The sequence below is a fragment of the Dreissena polymorpha genome, chromosome 1 (genome assembly GCF_020536995.1).
Source record: "Dreissena polymorpha isolate Duluth1 chromosome 1, UMN_Dpol_1.0, whole genome shotgun sequence".
NCBI lineage: Eukaryota > Metazoa > Mollusca > Bivalvia > Myida > Dreissenidae > Dreissena > Dreissena polymorpha.
The window spans coordinates 92,703,530-92,725,821 of NC_068355.1; the positions used below are offsets into that span (position 1 = coordinate 92,703,530).

At 36.6% G+C, this 22,292-nt stretch overlaps 2 protein-coding genes across 4 annotated transcripts in view; one reads left to right on the forward strand and one right to left on the reverse strand.

Annotated features, from left to right (window-relative positions):
- LOC127840886 (mucin-5AC-like) overlaps window positions 1-22,292 on the reverse strand; it is a 451,267-nt gene that overhangs the window by 215,014 nt on the left and 213,961 nt on the right. The gene's annotated exons all lie outside the window — the stretch shown is intronic.
- The window catches only part of LOC127840836 (myotubularin-related protein 13-like), a 142,262-nt gene that overhangs the window by 38,252 nt on the left and 81,718 nt on the right, over window positions 1-22,292 (forward strand). For all 3 annotated transcript variants that reach the window (XM_052369266.1, XM_052369283.1, XM_052369275.1), the window contains exons 2-5: window positions 5,629-5,714; window positions 18,209-18,463; window positions 18,831-19,053; window positions 20,608-20,740. In XM_052369266.1, coding sequence (XP_052225226.1) covers window positions 5,629-5,714; window positions 18,209-18,463; window positions 18,831-19,053; window positions 20,608-20,740 — 697 coding nt within the window. The remainder of the gene's footprint in view (window positions 1-5,628; window positions 5,715-18,208; window positions 18,464-18,830; window positions 19,054-20,607; window positions 20,741-22,292) is intronic.

Genomic DNA, 22,292 nt, shown 5'->3' on the forward strand with positions numbered 1-22,292 from the left:
GTAGGTGATCGAAGGTAATGCTTTAAGCTTCCTATCGACTGATCCTGTCAATGCTGTCTGAAGTACTTGGTCCAAATCCTCATCAAACGATGACCATCCACTGTTGTTCATAGCTGGCCAGGCGATCTTGGATCTTCTTTCTTCAGAAGTCGGTTGTGTTCTCTCCCTGCTAGGGACGGTCTTGTCCTTTTTCCTTCCTGCAGCGGGTGGTGTGCACCAAGAATCTGGGAAGGCAAGTTCTTCTGGGCTTGGATGCAATGGTGATTCTTCTGCACTTCCATCTCCCTGCTCTGTAGGGGTCATACTTGGTATGGTCCCCTGCTCTCCAAAAAGCTCATCAAGTGATTGAGTCACCTCAGCTTCAGAATTGTCATCAGTTACAGCAAAAACCGGAGCTGAGAGACCACCAGTACTGTGGTTGGCAACCAGACTGGCTATCTCCCTCGTTTCACCAGGAACACCTGCACGATGCTTCGGCTTTCCCTCCAACCGACAACCGCTCTTCCCTTGATGGATCTTCATCCCTCGATAGTTTTTACAAACTTTCCCACACTGACATACGACCGTTTGATCCCTAGTCAAAGTCCTTAATTCTCGCCGTGTCGTTTCCGCTGAATCCGTCCTATTGGGCCCTTCATCCTCCCCCCCTCTCGGAAGGCCCTGGGGGTATTGTTTCTGTCTGTCAGTTGTAGCAATTCTGATGGTTGTCTCTTCACAGAGACAGTACAGCGAGCTGCCAACCCGCTGCACACCGAACACTAGTCTATTCCTAGATGTCAGCTGTCTATCCAGCGTCACCGGTCTTTTTCGGTTGTCATTCAGCCTATTCCTGAAAGTCACTGGTAACCCAGAAGTGAATGATGTGATAATACAGTTTAAACTGCTGAACGTAGACGTCATCAGCCAAGCTCCACCTGTCATAGGTTGTTTCGCCCCATTATGCTCGGTACAACCTCAAGGTGGCGGGGCAGGTAGTGATGGCCAATCACTACCTCGTCTACGATGGCTGCCAATTTGGTTCGCTGCATCTTAACCAGAGCCAACTTGATGCTCGTTCAGCTGCCTTGCCCAGGGCGTGGATTGTAGTCTTCCTGACTCTTCCTTCTGCGCCCAGTGCTCCAAACATCTTCCACACCGACTGTGATGGAAATCCTCTGCATCCAACTTCCACTGGAAAGATCCACTGGAAAGATCCATGTCTTCCAGCCTCTATCTCTGCATACATCTGCCAGATCCTGGTATTTGGCTTTCTTCAGCTCATAGGCCTCCTCGATCCTCTCCTCCCATGGCACAGTTAGCTCTACAAGGATCACCCGCTTCGCCGCCTTTGACCATAGCACTATGTCGGGTCTGAGAGATGTATGGGCTACTTCCTCGGGAAAAACTAGTTTCTTCCTTAGGTCTGCGCGCATCTCCCAGTCGTTTGCATCTTGCAGAATACATGATCTGGAACTGATTGTGGCGGTGGGCTTTGTTGTACCCTCCTTGACGAAGCTGATGAATTGGGGTCCTAATTTCTTCCGGGGTCAATCGCTCTTCCGCTCTCTTTCTAGGGCGTCGGCCAACATTCTTAGAACTTGGTCATGGCGCCACCTGTAGATTTTTTATTTCATGATGCACATCGACTCGGCATCATGTCGCGGATAGCGGCATGCCTCGGCGGACAGATGCGAAGTTTCGCGGCGAAATGCGACTTGCCGCCGCATACTGACGCGGCTTCAACGACTGACGCGGCATCGACTCGTTTCGCCTTGCCGCCGCGAATCGCGAAATACGTTTGTTCCGCTTTGGCTGTACTGTAAAGCCGCTCTCTTAGACCTGTTTCCTCGTTTCCTTGATGTCTCTGAAAAGCTCTTGAGAACTCTTCTTGACTTAGGATCAAGCCTAAGGTCTTGCAACCATAGCGGCTTTTATTAGTGCCATAATAATCTGGATTGCCACCTTTTTACCCCCATTACCATTGGTAATGGGGGCTATAAAGGAGTCACTTTGTCTGTCGGTCAGTCTGTCGGTCTGTCCTCAAATTTCATCCGATCGTCACCAAACTTGGTCACAAGTTGTATCTTGATGATGTATAGGTCAAGTTTGAATATGGGTCATTCCGGGTCAAAAACTAGGTCACAGGGCCACTTAGTGTGTTTTAAATCGAAAGTTTGTCCGGACCATAACTATGTCATTTATCGTTGGATTTTAAAATAATTTGGTATATTTGTTCATTATCATGGAACGGTGTGTTGCGTGAAAAAAGTACGTTGATATCTCCAAGGTTAAGGCCACACTTGGAGTTCATGTGTCAAATGCTTGTCCGGGCCATAACTTTATCATTTATTGTGAGATTTTAAAATCATATGGCAAATTTGTTCACCATCATGGGACGGCGTGTTGCGCGAAAGAATTACATGAATATCTATAAGGTCAAGGTCACACTTTGAGTTCAAAGATTAAAAATGGCCACAAATGAGCTTGTCTGGGCAATAACTATGTCGTTCATTGTGAGATTTTAAAATCATTTGGCACATTTGTTCACCATCATTGGATGGTATGTCGCGCGAAAGAATTACATCGATATCACCAAGGTAAAGGTCACACTTAGAGTTCAAACGTAAAAAATTGCCATAAATGTACTTATCCGGGCCATAACTATGTCATTCATTGGAAGATTTTAAAATCATTTGGCATATTTGTTCACCATCATTGGACGGTGTGTCGCACGAAAGAATTATGTCAATAACTCCAAGGTCAAGGTCACACTTTGAGTTCAAAGGTCAAAAATGACCATAAATGAGCTTGTACGGGCCATAACTATGTTGTTCATTGTGAGATTTAAAATCATTTGGCACATTTGTTCACCATTATTGGACGGTGTGTCGCGCGAAAGAATTACGTCGATATCTGCAACGTCAAGGTCACACTGGGAGTTCAAAGGTCAAAAATGGCCATAAATGATCTTGTCCGGGCCATAACTATGTAATTTATTGTGAGATTTTAAAAATACCTGGCACATTTGTTCACAATCATTGGACGATGTGTCATGCAAAAGAATTATGTCGATAACTCCAAGGTCTAGGTCACACTTGGAGTTCAAAAGTAAAAAAACGGCCATAAATTTGGAGGGCATGTCATGCAAAAGAATTCAAGAGTTCAAAGGTGGAAATGGCCATAATTGATAATGGCATTATAATTCTTAAAAATCCCCATAAATTTGATTCTCTTATTTTGTGAAGACAGCATGCAAAATAGTCTCTGTCAATGCGGCATGTGGGGGTATACGTCACGTCTGTGACAAAGCTCTAGTTCTTATTGAAAGGTTAATTCATGTTTAAAAATGATTATATTAGTGAAAGAAAATCAAGAAGTTGTTTTACTGGTACATTATTATCTCACAAAAATATAATTGTTTAGTCAAATCAAAGTTTTCTTGAACTGTTCAATTAAATATATGCATTTTTGTCAATAGTCAGATATTCCAGATTGTCAAGTCTAAATTTGAAATAATTATGTTTTTATATAGCTCATTAAGAAAAAAAAATGAGAGCTACTGGACAAAAACAATAAGGCATTTATTATGTACAGCATCTAACCGTAAATCCACGAATATAATACGCATTTTTACCACCTGCTGATTTTTTCTTCAAGTAGGGGGTGCGTATAATATACGAGTTTAGAGCAGAACAAAACTTTTCCTGTGCAAATTTTCAACTTAATCACTGTTATTCGATTTGCGGCAGCCATTTTGAACTACACCATTACATCAAAGTAGGCAAGAGGGCTCGTGCTGTCGTTTGCCATTTGCGCCATTTGCGAAAATATTGAGAATTTGGCTCAATAAAAATCTTATTTGCGAAAATGCGAAAATCTAGTAAAATTTCATTGAAAACATCCGCCATTTATATCGGACTGGTTTTCCATATTTGTCTCTTTGTTTTAATGAAAGTGTTTGAACAGTAAACGAAACCCGGTCTGTACCCAATTATGAGACTTCGCTTGACCTTATTGTTATTGAAGTGCGCATGGTAGCTGGCCAATCAAAATTGAGCTCGCTTACACATGAAATGACGTTGTCGAATGAAACGTGGGAACAGAAGGAGCTATCGGAAAATATTGGGTCATTCATGCGCAGACACTGTATACTTTGAATACACAGTTAATATCGTCATCTGCCCTCAAAATAGCGACTGGATGCTAAGTCGTATAAAGAGATTAGCAAATGAAAAAAAAAACTGACAATACCCGTAAAAATAAATATTTCTTACCTGACCACTATTTATCTTTCTACCGCATATTTACCATATCTGAAGTAAAGAGTAGTAATTATCCCCCGCCAGAGGCGGAGGGATATTGTTTTGGCGTTGTCCGTCCGGCTGTCCGTCCGTCCGGCACTTATGTGTCCGGAGCCATATCTTGGAAGTTCTTTGGTGGATTTCATTTAAACTTGGTATGAGTATATATATGCATAAGAGGATGATGCACGCCAAATGGCATTGTACACCATCTGTTAAAAACAGACTTATGGCCCTTTGTATCTTGAAAAAATGCTTTTTAGTGTCCGGAGCCATATCTTGGAAGTTCTTTGGCGGATTTCATTGAAACTTGGAATGAGTATATATATGCATAAGAGGATGATGCACGCCAAATGGCATTGTACACCATCTGTTAAAAACAGACTTATGGCCCTTTGTATCTTGAAAAAATGCTTTTTACTATAGGCACTTTTGTGTCCGGAGCGATATCTTGTTTTATGATGCTAATAGAGTCTATAACACCTTTCTGCCGATTGCGGAATTAAATTGAAAGTTGATAATTAATTTGTTTTTTTACTCCCAAACTAGCCTTAATGACAGCAGCGTATTTTAATTAAAGAGATCATAAAAAACACAAGCGGTTTAATTGTATTTTAAGTTTAATTAAAGTATCGAGTTTGTAACACTTTGGAAAAGTAATTCATATAGACAACTTACTATAAAAACGGAAGTAACCATTTTGTCGTCTTATTACTTTATTATTATTATAATTATTATCGTCCTGAATATTGTCAAATTGAATTAAATGTGAAAACAAAAGACAGCGTCTCTGCTTCTTTCTTTTGCAATTATGACTGCTTGACCGGGATGTCAGCAAGGGGCCCGTGTGTTATCGGTAAAAATCAATGATAATATAAACAATTGACAGAGATATTTATTATGCAACTGTCATGACAACAGCACTATAACACATCCCGATCAATATACTGGGGTATTACTGTGAAACAGATAGTTGAAAACACCAAATTGATTTGCTATTTTCACAACACACAAATATATTGACAATTTTTTTTGGAAATGGCTGATTTCGGACACTGATTTTATAGTGCGTATTTTACTCTGATTTTCTTTTTTTACCAATAAATTTTGACCAAAATCGGGGTGGGTATTATACACAAGGGCGTATTATATTCCTGGATTTACGGGTAATTGAATCTTAATGTTATTTTCATGAAAATCAATTGTCAACAATAGAAGACTGTGCCACTCATGAACAATTTAATTTCTCTGATCACAAATAAAACAGATAACTTTGTAACCAAATTAACACATGTAATATATCTGTTCTGTTATTTTAATATTTTCCTTTTGTTTTCAATGTTTACAGGAAGTGGTAGCAGCTGTGGCAAGATCCTGCAGAGGTTCCCTAAGTCAGACTGGCCAGACTGTCATTTCACTCCAGGCATAGAACTGGTAGGTCAAGGGCATTCAGTTTCCACATTGGGACTATATAACTTTCCTTAAAACTGCCTCCTTAAACCAAACTTTAATCAGCACCCTAGACAATACTTGGTTCTCCCCATACCCCCCCCCCCAATGGTCCTCTCCCATCTAAGTCGAAGGTGGATGTGTATATGCCTATTTGTTCCTCAATCCTGTCATTCCTCATCAAGATTTTGCATGTACCTATTTCTAATACAATTTTTATCTTTTCTTATCACTAAAAGGTCTGAGCTTTTCTACGCACCTGAATGGCTGCATTACCTAATGCTCTGGTTAAGGTAAAATGTACACTTAAAACTTCACTCATGTGACTGAGGTCATCATGTGAGCTCTTTGACCAAGTTCCATAACTCTTACCTGCAATTGAGCATATAAATACGCCTTTTTTGTACCTAAAATATTGGTTAAGGTAAACTTGCAACGACTCCATACTGATTCTACTTCAGGTATTAATGCATATGAAAGATGGCACATGTGTTTGGGGGTCATTGTGAGAGGTCACTGACCAAGTTCTCTAACTCTGAAAGTTTTACAACTTAGCAGAATTATGCCACTTATTGTACAGTACAGCCAATGCGGAACAAACATATTTCGCGATCCACGGAGTCAAGGCACAACAATGGATGCCAAGTGGGCCCTTGAAGCCGTATCAGTATGCGGCAGCAAGTCACATTTCACCGCGATGCTTGGCATCTGTCTGCCGACGCATGCAGCGATCCGCGATATGACGCTGAATCGATTCGCATCATGAAATAAAAATATTTTTAAAATGATTAGTTAGTCAATAAATTTTTTAAAGAATAATTATAATTATATTTAAAATCATAATTAATACAATGTATCTTTTACTGCATAATTACTATTTTTCCTGTCGCTAATCATTACACGATAATCCCGAATATTCCAGTTTTAAAGCAAATTCCGGTAAAAATGTACGATAAAAGTTCTTAAGAATTTCAAGAAATACAAACATACACCATTTTACTTAAGTGTCAAATAAATTTTGTCATGTTTCTATTTAAAGATGTGATGAAATAACGTACAATCGGGGCAGTTTTTTTCCCCACTGAACAGTCATAAATCGCGTGACGTGATGTTCATGTTTTTATACAACACAAAATACACCAACACTTTCCATGCGACATTCTACATGTCTGCATAATTTTCACGCACTTTTTATTGAGACAAAGGATAAAGCACTATTAATTTGACGTTAGAATTTAATTGTTCATGTCGCGTTATCATTAAAATTCTGAAGTGTGTTTCGGATTACAAATTGAATAATGCTCATTTGAGAATCGAACGAAACACTTACAGATGTGCGTAATTAATTTAACGATAATTTGTTAAGGCGCATTACGTGTCGAATATATTTGAGGACGTCATATTATATAAATAGTTTATAAAGCATCATATAAAAAACATATCCGCTAAGTAAAACGTGAAATTAATAACTATGATAGTAGCGTAAATCAGGTTTTGACGCTACTCAATTGTACATGTAGGTGTATATCTTTGCACTCGATCGGCTGCGTACGTATGCGTCGGATTTATGCCGCGAAAGTATGCGAGGTTAATACAGACTCAGTGTCGTTGCGCAGAACGATGCCGCGTGCCTCAGCGATATGCCACATGAACACACAATGCGGCCGCTGAGTACAAACATTCTGGCTGTGGTGTGACCGAGGATTATGTTTGTTCCACGTTGGCTGTACCGTACTTAAAATTCTGCTTAACATTTGCATGCAGGTCTTTTTGCACCACATGGGGAATATAACTTACACATGTGAATTGGAATTTTGTCCATTAAATAAATTTGAATTAGGAAAAAGTTGTGATACTTGATTTTACCATTACCAATATGGCCCTATAATGGCTTTAGATGACAGGCAAAAAAAAGCCCTGGCATGCTACTACTCCAATTCTCAATGTCTACTACAGATATTGAATTAACACTTTCTATATTTATGTTTTCAGGGTTTTTATGACCATTCACTGACCAATATGTACATGTACATATTCTTGTAAAAGTCAGGATAAGCTTTGCAGCGATTTTTTTTTGCCAATTGGGTAAAGTACCCGTACCGGTCCAATTGGGAAAAATTAAGTCGTGAAAACCCTAAAATTGGGAAAAATCGAGTCGTGAAACCCTCAAATTGGGAAATTGGTGTATTTGATTTTATGCTCCCAAATACTTTAAAATTGATAACTAAGTGTTTTCAAGCTGTCAATATTATATTTACCTAGGTTCAAACCATAGAGCTGCACAGGGAAACTAACAAACTGTTGCATTTTCCAAAAAAAAAAACAAAAAAAAAAAATTATTATTATTTTTTTTTTTTACCTTAAATTAGGAATTTTTTGGCCAGCAATTGTGAAATTTGTAGTTTTTTCGTAATTGGGAAAGTGATGTTTATTGGTACTTTATGAAGAAGGAAAAAAATCGCTGGTTTGTGTGCAAGTTATACATGTGTATGACACATTTCAAGACCTTACATGGCATTGTCCCCATGAAGTAACAATTAAACTGATTCCCTTTCATTTAATAGAAGTAACAATCTAATTGTTAATTTTTAGGAGATATTAAATTCAGATTTATTTATGTTGTCAAAATTGTCAACAAGTTTTGTAGGGTTAGTAAAAAATATATAACAATATCAAACTAACACTTTACTGGCAGATTGCTAAATCATCCTTCAAACCGAGATATGTTTTTAGCTCACCTGAGCTATAGCTCGGGGTGAGCTATTGTGATCACTCACCGTCCGGCGTCCGTCCGTCCGTCTGTCTGTCTGTCTGTAAACAATTTGTAAACATCTTTTTCTACTAAACCATTGAGCCAATTTCAACTAAATTTCATGTGGAGCATCCCTAGGTCATGGGACAAAAGAATTGTTAAAAAAAATTGATCACATAACCAAGATGGCCGCCATGACCATATATGGTAAAAACCTTAAAAAATCTTCTTGTCAGAAACCGCTCATCAGATTTTCAAAAAATTTCACAGGGATGACCTTTGAAGGCTCCCCTGAAAAAGTTGTTCAAAGAAATTTGATTCGTCAAAAAACATGGCCGCAGGAGCTCGTTGAACTTTGCATGTTTATTCGTTTTTGCCTATTTTGTGAACACTTTCAAAAATCTTCCACATTTTTCATGCAATCTGTATGAAATTTGGTCAGAATGTTTATCTTGAAGATCTCTGGGTTGGGATTGTATTTGGGTCATCTGGGGTCAAAAGCTAGATCACTAGGTCAAATAATAGAAAAACCTTGTGTAGACAATAGAGGTTACATTTTACATCCAATCTTTATGAAATTTGGTCAGAATGTTTGTCTTGATGAAATCTGGGTTGGAATTGTATATGGGTCATCTGGGGTCAAAAACTAGGTCACAAGGTCAAATAATAGAAAAACCTTTAACAGCATAATTAATTGTTTTTCACTAAGTGTATTATAATAATTAAAAAATCAGATTAAAGAGAATAAAATTTTCTTTATTATGGTTTTTATTTCATGAAAATCCATAAAGGATAAGTGTTATTAATCATTGCTTAATTATTGAACAATGCGAAATATCGGTATTGATTTTTTTCCTGACATGCAGTCCCAGATATTAACCGCTTTCAGCTGTAGACTGTGCTTCAATACATCGCCGTGTTATTGAGCTGAAAAATTGATACGCAGTCGGCATACACACCGGTCATCGAGACAAATTACTGATGTGAAAACAAATTGTACATCGTAGCGGCTTAAATAAACAATTACATCTGATTAAAGATTTAAGATTGCTGCCGATTTAAATCAATTTGAGTACTTTTTGCATATATTTAATGCCGAATGGGAAGCTGTGTTTAGACTCAAGTTGACAAAAATGGCAACGAGATACTTGCCTGTTGGATAATTATAAGGTGAAAGATCTTGAAGGTGCATAAAATAAGTGGCGCTGGGAATGGTTACACGAGAAAGACTACGCTGTAGTCTACGGGCGGGGAGTGAACTGGTTGAGAAAAGTGGAAGCTTGTGGAAAAGCGATTTGAGAAGTTTGTAAGAAAATCCTAAATTATCAGTCTTGTGGGAAGAAGGCATTTCGTCTCCACGCAGAGGACCCTAATCACATAAAGAATATAACAACCATCAAGACCAACCAGGTAGGGTTTTTATTTTTGTTAAACTAACACCCCGAATTTGGTCGTATTTTCTGTTGTTAAAGTTTATTGTTTAGTTTTTTTTGCATGAAAAATCGGCAAGATAGATCTAGCAAATTTGCCAATTTTTTTTATTAATAACGTTTGATTCATTGATTGTGAGCTTTTAAAATATTTTGACCTTTGAATAAAGCATAAAACAGGAAAAGAATTTTAACAGTAATTGAAAATACGATCAAATACGCCATTTTTGCTGACTGGGACAGGTCTTTTTTAGTTAAATAAAATGTTTTATTGTCCCCAACATATGAGCCCAGCAGCAAGAAATGTTTTTTTTTTCTTTCTTTTTCCCAAATTCGACGATGTTCTATTTTTATTAAGGATGCAAGAGGTTACAAAAATCATTAACAGGTTAACCTTTTGTCGTAACCGGTTATTAACCGGTTAACCGAAGCACATGAAGTAGTAATAATGATTAAGAGTAAGTAAAAATGTCATACCGCTCGAATCGCACTATAGATACAAAAGTTTCAGATTTGACAACGCTTGCGTTTATAACATGCCAGTTTCGTAATAAAATGTATTATATATATAATTTTTCCTACGTAAATGCATTAGAGCAAAAAAAATGAAGAACTACAATATCTTCATTTTCACGTGTCATTAACTTATTTTTGGTTGGGCCGCTTATATTACGTTCGATCACAAAAATGGTGTGTTCCTTTGTTCAGTCTGTTTTAATTTTTGAAACTCAAATTGACTTAATATTCAAATCATTTTTTTTCCTTCGAGTGAGACGTAAAGTGGGTGGTTCAACGAACCCTCATCTCTTATTCGATAATTGCATATTTGTTGTTTGCATTTTAGTGTCTGTTGCCGAAGTATTATCGTTTGATATTCATGATACATTTTTAAAATGAGGGTAAAATAAAGGACACGAATTGAAATTTAATAATTTATATAATCAGTATACGTATTTAATAGTTAAGTAACTAAGTATTATGATCTCAAATACTTACAGTTACGTATGTTTGTTAACGTACCATAGCGCGCAAATTTTAAGCAATTACACAAAAGATAAATGTAACGGTTTTATTTTTTAAATATTTTTAATTGATGTTTAATTATTTAATAAATTAATAATTTACTTTCTTAAATAAAACTTACATCGGACGGTAATGGTGGAATCGTTGGACGTAAATTATACTAATGATATTATATTCTGATAAAGAAATACGCCGTAAAACTCGACAAAAATTCAACAACGAATGCAATTCTTGATAAAATTGTTACTTATAAACACGGTATTTTCGAGAGCAATCTGTGTTGGATATTGGTTAACAAAACATCAAAATAAGCCTTCCAATGTATCAACTGATTTTTATCGCGTGTTCGATTAAGTGTTAATAACGTCTTCGCTAATAGCTCGCACTCCCCGCAGTTCGCTAGTTACATTTTCTCGAGTCAAACAAAACAATAGGGCCAATTATCAAAATGTTACCCATTTTTGTTATCACAAAGGTATTGATTTATTGCTTTATTACTTTGATTGCTGACACGTTATTTATTACCGTCGATGGTGCGGCATGTTGTTTTAACTAATCGCCAGCGCAAGTTGGCAGTATGTCACGCGCAAAAAGAAAAATTATACGAATTTTTCCATGAAAAAAACATAATCAATTACTTTTTCCCAGGTTAACCTTTTCCCGAAAATGTAACCGGTTAACTGATCGTTTCGGTAGGTTAACCGATTAACTGGTTAACCTCTTGCATCCCTAATTTTTATCGATTAAATGGATGATTATTGTCTTGGAATCATTTCAAAGTAATACAGCCGAGTTTAAAATTATTATTTCGTGCTATTTAACATTTCATTATTTCTTTAATTATTTGCTAAATATTGCTTCATGTAACCATTACATCGTCGAATTTGGGTCACACCGGGATACAATTATTTAGCATTCAAACAAAACGATTGGGATAAAAACTAGGGGAACCCATGCTGAAATTTTCAATTTTAACTGTTGAGCAGAAGCCACCATACCCAATTTTCTTAGGTGAATGTGGAGGCTTCTGGAAGCATGATTCTGTGAATATAAATGGTGACAAACATTTGATTCTGCATTTATTAAAAATGTATTATTGACTTTTTAAAGTATGTGTGAAAAATATAATAATTTGTAACGACTGTTACAGGTTTGACCGGGTTCTTCAAAAGCAACACCTGCAGTCGAGTCCATGCCAGACAGTGGGTGCATGTGAATGAATTGCCTTTTGACTAACTTTTGCGTGTTCCTTATCAAATACATGAAGATTTTCAAATATATGTGTATGTTGTTTTTTTTAAGAAAATAGAATCACCAGAACAGGTACAGGCACCCTTTTAATGCGTCGAATCCAGGAGCTTCCGGGGGCCTCCGGCCCCCTTGTCCCCTGGACCCACTGAGGGCCCTGCGGCCCCCTGGCCCGCAGCTTTAAGTTCAGGATTTTCAAAATATCCAACTTTGACCCCTGCAAATGCTTTGCTAAAACTTTGGCTACAGTTTCTAAAATTTGGCTACACAAAATTCCATTTGGCTAAAAAGTTGGCTACAGAAATTTTTTGGCCAGGGGAGCCCTGTTTAGATTGTATTTGGGTCATCTGGGGTCAGCAACTAGGCACTAGGTCAAATAATAGAAAAACCTTGTGTAGACTATAGAGGTCACAGTTTTCATCAGACCTTAATGAAATAGAGTCAGAATGTTTGTCTTGTTAAAATCTGGGTTGGCATTGAATTTGGGTCATCTAGGGTCAAAAACTAGGTCAGATTAAAAAAAAACTTTTGTAGACAGTAGAGGTCACAGTCATTAAATCTTTATGAAATTTGACCAGAATATTAATCTTGATGAAATCTGGGTTGGGATTGTATTAGGGTCATCTGGGGTCAAAAACTAGGTCACCAGGTCAAATCATAGAAAAACTTTGTGAAGACAATAGAGGTCATAGTTTTCATATGATCTTAATGAAATATGGTCAGAATGTTTATCTTGATAATATCTGATTTTGGATCCTATATGGGTCATCTGGGGTCAAAAATTAAGTCACCGGGCCAATTCTAGTAAAACCTTGTGTAGATGAAAGAGGTCACAGTTTTCATCACGTCTTAATGAAATTTTGTCAGAATGTATTAATTAATGAAATTTGGCTTGGGATTGTATATGGGTCTAATAAAATTTAAGTTTATAAAGCAAGGATAGTCAGGTGAGCGATTCAGGGCCATCATGGCCCTCTTGTTGTTGAAATAACAATTGTCTGTCTCTTATGTTTAAATTCATCATGATTTATGGCAGACAGTGTGCTTGAGTACAGATATCAAATCAGACTCATTTTGGAATTAAAGGAAACTACATTACAGCATCAAACACAAAGCACTTCTTGCTGTTGGCATTGGTATTTAAACTAAATACATTGCAAACAAAAGCATTGCCAAATAATTATTAGTAAAACAATCAATTGACCTTATCGCAACATCCGGGCACTTGCGTCAGTTAGAGTTACATGCCCCTTGACGACGGTGAAAACAAAAGCGCTGTCGCCATTTTATTTGCATTGAAATATTTAACACTGCTCGCAATTTTCTTAAGTTAAGGCACATCTTCGCAACCATTTTTTAGAATAAAAATACCCAGAAATAGAAATTCTTTCATAATAAAGTAAATTTAATGAACGAACACAAATAATGATGAAAACAAACAACCAATAAATTTTAAATATATGCAACATATAGTAGCTGATTTGAACCTCTATATTTGTTACCTTATTACCTTGTTACGTATTAAATAAATTCTCATGATAAATGTTATTGTTTTTATTTAATTCACACCAATTTCGACACTTTTTGTTTCAGCGTGTTAGGTATTTGAATGCCCCTTTCTTCATCACAAACCGATTATCTCGTTAAGATCGGAGACTGTCCAGACAAAGAAAAACACGGTGTCATAATTAAAGCCAGCTGTCATACTGAGCAGTCATTTAAGCCAAATTTTTAATGCCGAAATAATTGAATATACAGCTGCTTTATAAAACACGCTGACACCTTAAATAAACATTTAATTAAATCAAATGCAATATTTTTCATTTGATTGTTTGCATCAGTCTCAAAATCGTGTAAGCTTTTGTATTCTGGTGTTTAATTGCCCCTTTGTTTTGCATAATCCGATTGTCTCGTTTTGATCAAATATTGTCCAAACTTAACTGACAAAAAGGTGTCATAACCCACACTGGGTGGTCCAGACAGTGTCATTTAACATGATAGATGCCACCATGTCTCCTCTTTCTGGTAGTATTAAGTCGTCATTTGGATGAATAATTAATGCCGATGTACTTAACAGTTGCTTAAATTAGATACACATGTGTATGTGACATATGGTCAAATATAAAGTCATGTCCAATTTAGATTATCAGAAATTTACACCGTAAAGATACTAGCCTGATTAATTTATTCAAGTATATAATAATTATAAAATTTACGTAAAAAAACAAGTAATGTATTTAGCGTGTATCAGTTAATTAAAAAGACGTCATTCCGTATTAAGATTTAATGTTACGACAATAAACGATCGACATCATAAAAAAGAAATTACGTTTGACAGCAACGGGGGTAAATAATGTTTAAAAAACAAATATTTATACAGATATATGTGTGTTAATTTTAATATTTGTCACTCGCACTCTTTACAATGAACAAAACTAAGGCTTTCAGTAAGTCATGTACCAGATGTCCCTACGTATTTTACAGCTTCACATTAGCATGATAAATTGACATAGTAGAATGTTCGAAGATGAATGAACCCTGAAAAGAACGACAATACACATTACATCAACATCTACAAGGATACCCCCATTATTACAGAATAAACGAATTTACCCGGTGTCTCAGTAAGAAAGTTAATCATGAATGTCGCCGTACTCGATCATCGGCCACTTGGTCGGGTCATTTTTCCAACATCCAGCTTGGAATTTGTACGGACATTCATTAAGTCCAATTAGTTTTATTTTCTGATCGTATCGGGCTTTCGAAGTGCAATCTAACCCTTCATATTAGTCAAAAGACATTTTAAACACCAATTACAGGACATTTAATAACCCATCGACTTCCCAATAGGAATGCAATTGACGAAATATCAGCAGAGGTGCTCAATCAGCGTAGTAAATCGACCGTATCTAGGGCATCGTTTTCACCGTCGCTAAGGGACTGCCCCTTTTGTGACGTCATCGCGATAAGGTCAATAGTGCTATTTAAATTTCGTTTGAATTGGTTTGTGCCTAACCTTGAATGTGTTTTTGCCTAACCAAGCGCAAACAGATGCTGTGATGTCAGAGATAATCTTTTACAACAGTGCATTTTTGTCTGTAACAAGTGGATCATTAATTATCTGATAGCAAACAATGCCTCTGGGCTTGATTGCATTTAGGTAGTGTGATGACTTTAATGCTCTACAGTAGTCATGTACCATGTATAGTTTTGAAGAGGCTATTTTTCTGCAGTTTTAGAAGTTGGTAACATTGAAATAATATTCCCTATAAATAAACTTTGTTTAATATCTTACAAAACATTCTTTAATTGTTTGAACTCACTTTTTTAATGAACTAAATCAGACGAAAATGTATAAGCATCTGAGAAGAAATTATATTCTGGGAAGTGCAAAAAGGTGGAACAAATCTGTCTGACTGCAAGTATCTTGGAGTCATTATTGACAACTTGTTATTCCTAATGAGGCGTATAATTGGATTTTCATTTAGAAAATACATTAAAATGAGGTTGGAATGCCCAAAGGATATTGTATACAACATCAGACAAGGTTCAACCTTTAAATTTAGAGGAATGTAATATTTGTTTCATAGTGTTTATGTGTATTTTGTTGTCCTGGTTATTGGCCAATTGTGTACAATATTGTTTGTATTGAACAATTTTTTTAAATCAACTGCACAAAAAGTACCTTAAAATGTGGATTCAATTCGAAGTACATGTAGTTGTCAAAATATTAGTGACATTAGAAGTATCTTTTAAAAGATATATGGTGTTGATTGTGGTTAGTGTTCTTGAAAGATAAAGAGTTATATATCAATGAGATCAAAGTTACTGAACGTCTTTTTCTGCGCTGTTCTTAGCTGCATCACACGCAAATCGATTACGGTAAATGTGTTATGCCAGATTTCATGGCTTATTTTGCATCTTTATATATACAAAATGTCAAATATGTTTAGATACAGAACAGAAATACAAAAGAAGATAGAAATTAAATAAAAACATCTAAGTCAACCACGCATAAGCGAATTATCTGTACATATTTGAAATATTTATACACGCGTTCTTCTAACAGACCTGTTTTAGGCAGGTTTGTTAGACATTGTTATCAGATTTGATTATTAGTAGTATCAGGAATCATCATTGTCATGCTTACCGGTAATAAATTGGTAAATATGGTGGAATTAATAGTATTTATCATGGAGTTTTTGATAAAACATACAGAATTTTCCAATGTATAGCGCACCCCTATGTGTAACACGCAGGCTGTTTTTTTTTAATGCAAAAAGGTGTAAAATATTTCAAGCCAATAAAACTACCAAATGGAACCGAAAATATCTGCCATTGGACTATTATGCAATCTAATAATCTGGGTCATAGGAAAGCTTATTATAAAGCATTCAAAAGAGGTAGCGACTCATTATGATAAGGAGCATGGGTTGCGTAGCACTACTTTTCTTGTTGACACTTACCTTTACCAGCCCAGCATAAGCTGCCAATGTAGAAGTGCACAAACAAAGACAAAGAAATGTTTGCATATTTTATTCAGACATTTTAATTTTTAGCTAGGCTGTTTTCGGAGAAAACCAGAAGTATTGTCATAGCCAGCTCGTCGTGTCGTTCGCCTTCTGACGTCCGACGTCCGCATGGTGCTAAAACCTTGACATTTTGCTCTAAAATCAAATTAAAATCAAAGTGCCTCCACCTACAACTTTGAAACTTCATTTGTAGATGCACCTTGATGAGTTCTACACGCTGTACCCATTTTTGGGTCACTAGGTCAAAGGTCAAGGTCAATGTGACCACTGAAAAAAAAATAAAAAAAATCTGACAAGCTTTCATTTATTCAAAACTGCACCCCCAGCAGAGCATTGGCACCCATTATGCGGTGCTCTTGTTGTTAAAAAATGTTGCTGCCCCGTTCATATCTGCTGTTACTGACTAAACAGATGGCAACTAGGAGAAGTGCAGTGAACATGAACCATAACTCTATCGGCCGTTATTTTTTAATTACCTCCCTTTTTTCATTTCCTTATATTTTATACTCTACAGCATAACTCAAACACTTTATAACTAATTGATCCTTGAAATATAAATAGATGACACAGATGACATGTTTTACAAATATTATTCTACTCTCTAAAACAAATGTTCTCATACAAGCAAACACATTTGGCTGGGGATTTGGCACTACTGTGACAAGCTCTTGTTAAAATTTAATTGGATGCTTACAAGGTCAGCAAAGATGAAATGTTGGGTAAAACAGCCACACACAAAAAATTGCCAACTCTAAAGCTCAAGGGCAACAGCTTATTTCTGTCCCTGCCCTAACATTTTGGCAGCTGTGAGATTTTGGCAAAGCATCCAATATTCTTCCTTCCTTCTTACAAAGTTGAATGAACTGCAATTTTTTGTGAGATGCAATATTTTCTGGTTATGTGATTACTTGACACAGATACCGATCTATCTCAATGGTAATAGGCATTTTGCCAGTTCCTGTCAATTTGAATGACATACATTTGATGAAAGGTCATGTTAGAGTATTTCATATTGTCATTAATATTAATATTGATAATGACATTTGTTTCTATAACCAACCCCCCCCCCTTCTTCTGATTGAAATAAATTAGTTGTCAGTTAGTGGCATACTATTTGTTAACTTACTAATTGTAAACTATCCAGCTTTCTCATGTTACTTGATTGCTGCATGTGATAAGATTGAAATAAATTTGAAAACAGTACAATCCAACAACAACAAAAACACCAAACAATTGTAGGTGTTTTTTCTTACCAAATACCAGTAATTCACACTAATCCTCATCTACCAATTTGTAATTAGGCAAATCTTTATCTCGTTATTTATTAACTTTTAAAATTTGTCATCTTCTTTGTCCTAGTTTTACCCTTTTCTTCATCTCCCTATTCCAAGATTGACATAATTTTTCATCTCCCTATGTCTAGATTGACACTACTTTTTATCCACCTATTTCTAGACAACATAATTGTTGACCTTACTTTCTCTGTACTTCCAGTTCTGCCAGCCTACAGGATGGGTGCTGTCCAGCCAACGCCAGCAGCCAACGTTCTTCATCTCCGTTCTCACAGACATCGATGCAGACCGGCACTACTGTGCTTGTCTCACGTTCAACGAGCCCGTGGCCATGACAACCAAGCCCGACGACGAGGATCTCGAAGACCCTGATGTCATCATACCCCACCACTCACAGATGTTTGCGCCCAAGAGTCTCATTTTAATCACACGCCACGACTATTTTGAAACATTTCGAGTGAGTTGAGTTCCTTATTGAAAAGATTTTGCTACTGTCTTGTATTAAATGCTTATTTAATGCAAGTTATTTTTATGACATATGTCATATTGTAAACCAGGTATATTTATAACAGGTTTTGTTTTTAGCAAATATTTGTAGCACTGAATAAGTCAAAATGTTAAACATTAATGCAATTAATTTTTGAGATTTTGTGTAGGTCTAATTTTAAAATTCATTTAAACTGTAGGGCTTTAAAGTTATTGATCATTAAATATTTTGTTTTATCAACATTACTTTGATACAACATTAAAACATTTGATAACAAATTATTATAATGATATGACATGTCTAATTATCCAAGACTCCAATTCTCTGTGTTTCCCAGAACTGCCTAGGCATCATCTACACAGCCTATGTAGACAAGCTTCCCCAGGTAGAGATCGAGACACTGGTAGGCAACATGATAGGTTGTGTTCAAGCTCCCCCCCTAGGCGGGCCCCAGGTCCGGTTCTCCATAGGTGCCGGGGACCGGCAGGCCCTACAGCCCGCACTCTGCTCAACTTTACCCATCACCAGGCATGTTGTGGCCCTGCTATTCCAACAACTAGGTGGGTAGCCAGATTTTAGTAAAATATATTTATTACAATATAAGTGTGTTATGAGATTTCTTTTCAATAAAACAATTGAGTGTGTAGCCAGATTGCAATTAAATTCTTAATACAAATTTCAGTCATTTGCCAGTACAATGTTACATTACTATTTATATCATCATTTCAAACAGTGCACCAGGGTATTTACCGTAGGTTTCCACGTATAGCGCGCAGGCTGTTTTTTAAATGCAAAAATGGAGACAAAAATATTTAAAGACAATAAAACCATCAAATCGGACCGAAAATGGCCGCCATTTTACTATTGCACAATCCAATAATCTGGGGCATTGGAAAGCTTAATTAAGCATTCAAAATAGGAAGCGTCATTATGATTAGGAGCATGGGTTGCATAGCACTATACTTTTCTGACAATTTTGTAATTTTCTAGCAAAAGATTAACAGTCCACGTGCATTTCGTGAACGACATGAGAAAATAAGAATTAGTGAACATCGTGTGATTTTTCCTCGGGGGGAAAGCATGGGCATTACCGGTAAATTTGAATGTCGCATGGGAGACAGAGATACAGTTGTTGAGGTACACCACTGTTGAACGTTCAAAATTTATACACACAAAATGCAATTGCATATCTTCACGTTCTCAAGTGTCAATAAGTGTCTCAAATGTAAATTAGCATCTTAACAAGTCATGGCACATATTACTCAATAACATCTGCCAATTACGAAGTGCAAAATGACCCCCTTTCACACCTACCGTTACCCGCAAAAAAGACCTGGTTCGCACCTACCCTTGCCTGCTCTCCGTAATGTCGACAACAATCCCCATCGGAATTCATCAATAAAGAAGTGTAAAAACACAAACAAAGAAATGTCCGCAAGTTTATTCAAACAAATTTATTTTTGACCAAGACTTCTTCTACCGCTTTCATATCTACCCATAGCGACTTCGTGTTGTTTGGACAATGGCCCCTCAGTCTGTACGATTATAGGGTGGTAGTTTTCTGGAAAAAAAATGGCGGCCATTTTGATTATTTACGATTACACAACATATTTTTTACCAATTTAGCAGCCAGGATAGCGTTGTATCAATGTATAGCACGCAAAAGCTTTTAATTTGAATTTTGGAGGTAAAACACTGCGCGCTATACGTGGAAACCTACGGTAAGTTCAGTTTGCAAACATAATGCTATCAACATGTTTGCAGGCATAATGTCATCAACGTGTTTGCGCAGTCTCTAACATTGTTCCATGTATTACAGGCATACAAAATGTCATCATCGTGTTAGCACTGTCTCTAACATTGTTCCATGTATTACAGGCATACAGAATGTCATCAATGTGTTTGCGCTGTCTCTAACATTGTTTCATGTATTACAGTCATACAGAATGTCATCAATGTGTTTGCGCTGTCTCTAACATTGTTCCATGTATTACAGGCATACAGAATGTCATCAATGTGTTTGCGCTGTCTCTAACATTGTTCCATGTATTACAGGCATACAGAATGTCATCAATGTGTTAGCACTGTCTCTAACATTGTTCCATGTATTACAGGCATACAGAATGTCATCAACGTGTTTGCGCTGTCTCTCACAGACCACAAAATCCTCTTCCTCTCACAGAGTTTCTCTCGCCTCACAGAATCATGCCATGCCATCCTGTCCTTGCAATATCCACTTAAATATACGTAAGTACTCAGCATGCAAGTTCCTTCTTGGAACTTCCTTGAATGGAATTTCTTTCTCATATTGATTAAGCATCCATGTAGAACAAAAAGAACAAAATATGATGAAGAATTATTGCACTAGAAGGAACAGTTATCAGATATCACACATGGTTTAATTGCATCTTTGGGACTTTTTGTAATCAAAATCGGAAACAAGTGCTATGATATCCTGGTAATACAAACTTATTTTATCATTTATTAAATTATTTCACTGTCAGAATTAATTCAGTTCTGTTGAAATAATAGGCACTTAATTTCACAAGTGAGATTTGTAAACAACTGCAGGACAGGTGAATTCCTGCACCTCAGCCCCCCTGGTTCAGCAATAAAAGTGTTAAGGTTTGACAGGGATGGTGATATTTTCTGTAGATTAGGCCTCTCATATGATGCTGCCAGCTTGTCAATTGGAGGTTTGTGGCAGAGGGATGTGGCACTAATGGGGAAGAGACCCTTCTGATACCACATAACATACTGAACATTGTAATCAAACTGTTCAGATATTTGAGCAGCGTCACACAAAAATGGGTCTTATGCGAAATGTGGCTAGCGTAGCTCCAGATAATCCTTCCCATTTGGATAGTCTGGTCAGGAACTAAGTACCTTGTCTGCCTACAAGACAACAAAACATTGCATGACATTATTGTGCACAGGGTTGCTCTTGACCAGACTGCACAATTTGCGCTTGCTGGTTTAGGTTTATGCTGGCCACATAGGGCCCATCACAGGGCTAATTTATTGAGATAGCACTTCAGTTCTTAATTGCAGCATAATTTTATTATTTTGAATTTAATAAAAAGAAGAAGTCCAGATTTAAAAAAAACCCTCAGAATTTCAGAGTTATTTCCCATTGCAAAATTTGATTGTTGAGAGCTTAACTACAATTTGACATTTTCTTGTTTGGAGCATAACATGATGTTGCACATTCAGAATAATTACTACTCACTTTTTATCAGAAATTATATAATATCGAATTAAAACAAAATATAACAACACTGCTAATATGTTGAAAGAAGATGTTTGCAGCACAAGAAAAAGGAAAATTAAAATAGAAGATTTGGATTACAATTTGTTTGTGTGCAATTAGAAAATAATTTTGAATACTAATATATTTTAATAAACATTTTTATGCCCCCGAAGGAGGGCATATATAGTGATCGGACCGTCTGTCTGTCTCTCCGTCCCTCTTTGCATTTAGGTTTTGCATTTAGGTTTCGAAAAATGCTCATAACTTCTATGTCGCTTTTGATAGCAACTTGATGTTTGGCATGCATGTGTATCTCATGGAGCTGCACATTTTGAGTGATGAAAGGTCAAGGTCAAGGTCATCCTTCAAGGTCAAATGTCAAATATATGGCTTCAAAGCGGCACAGAAGGGGGCATTGTGTTTCTGACAAACCCATCTCTTGTTTTTTTTTATATTCATATATAATATTTTGCAAAAATAAAAAGGATGAGTTAATACTATGTTTTTGGCCAGAAAAAAATGCTTATACATACATCATGTTTTGTGTAT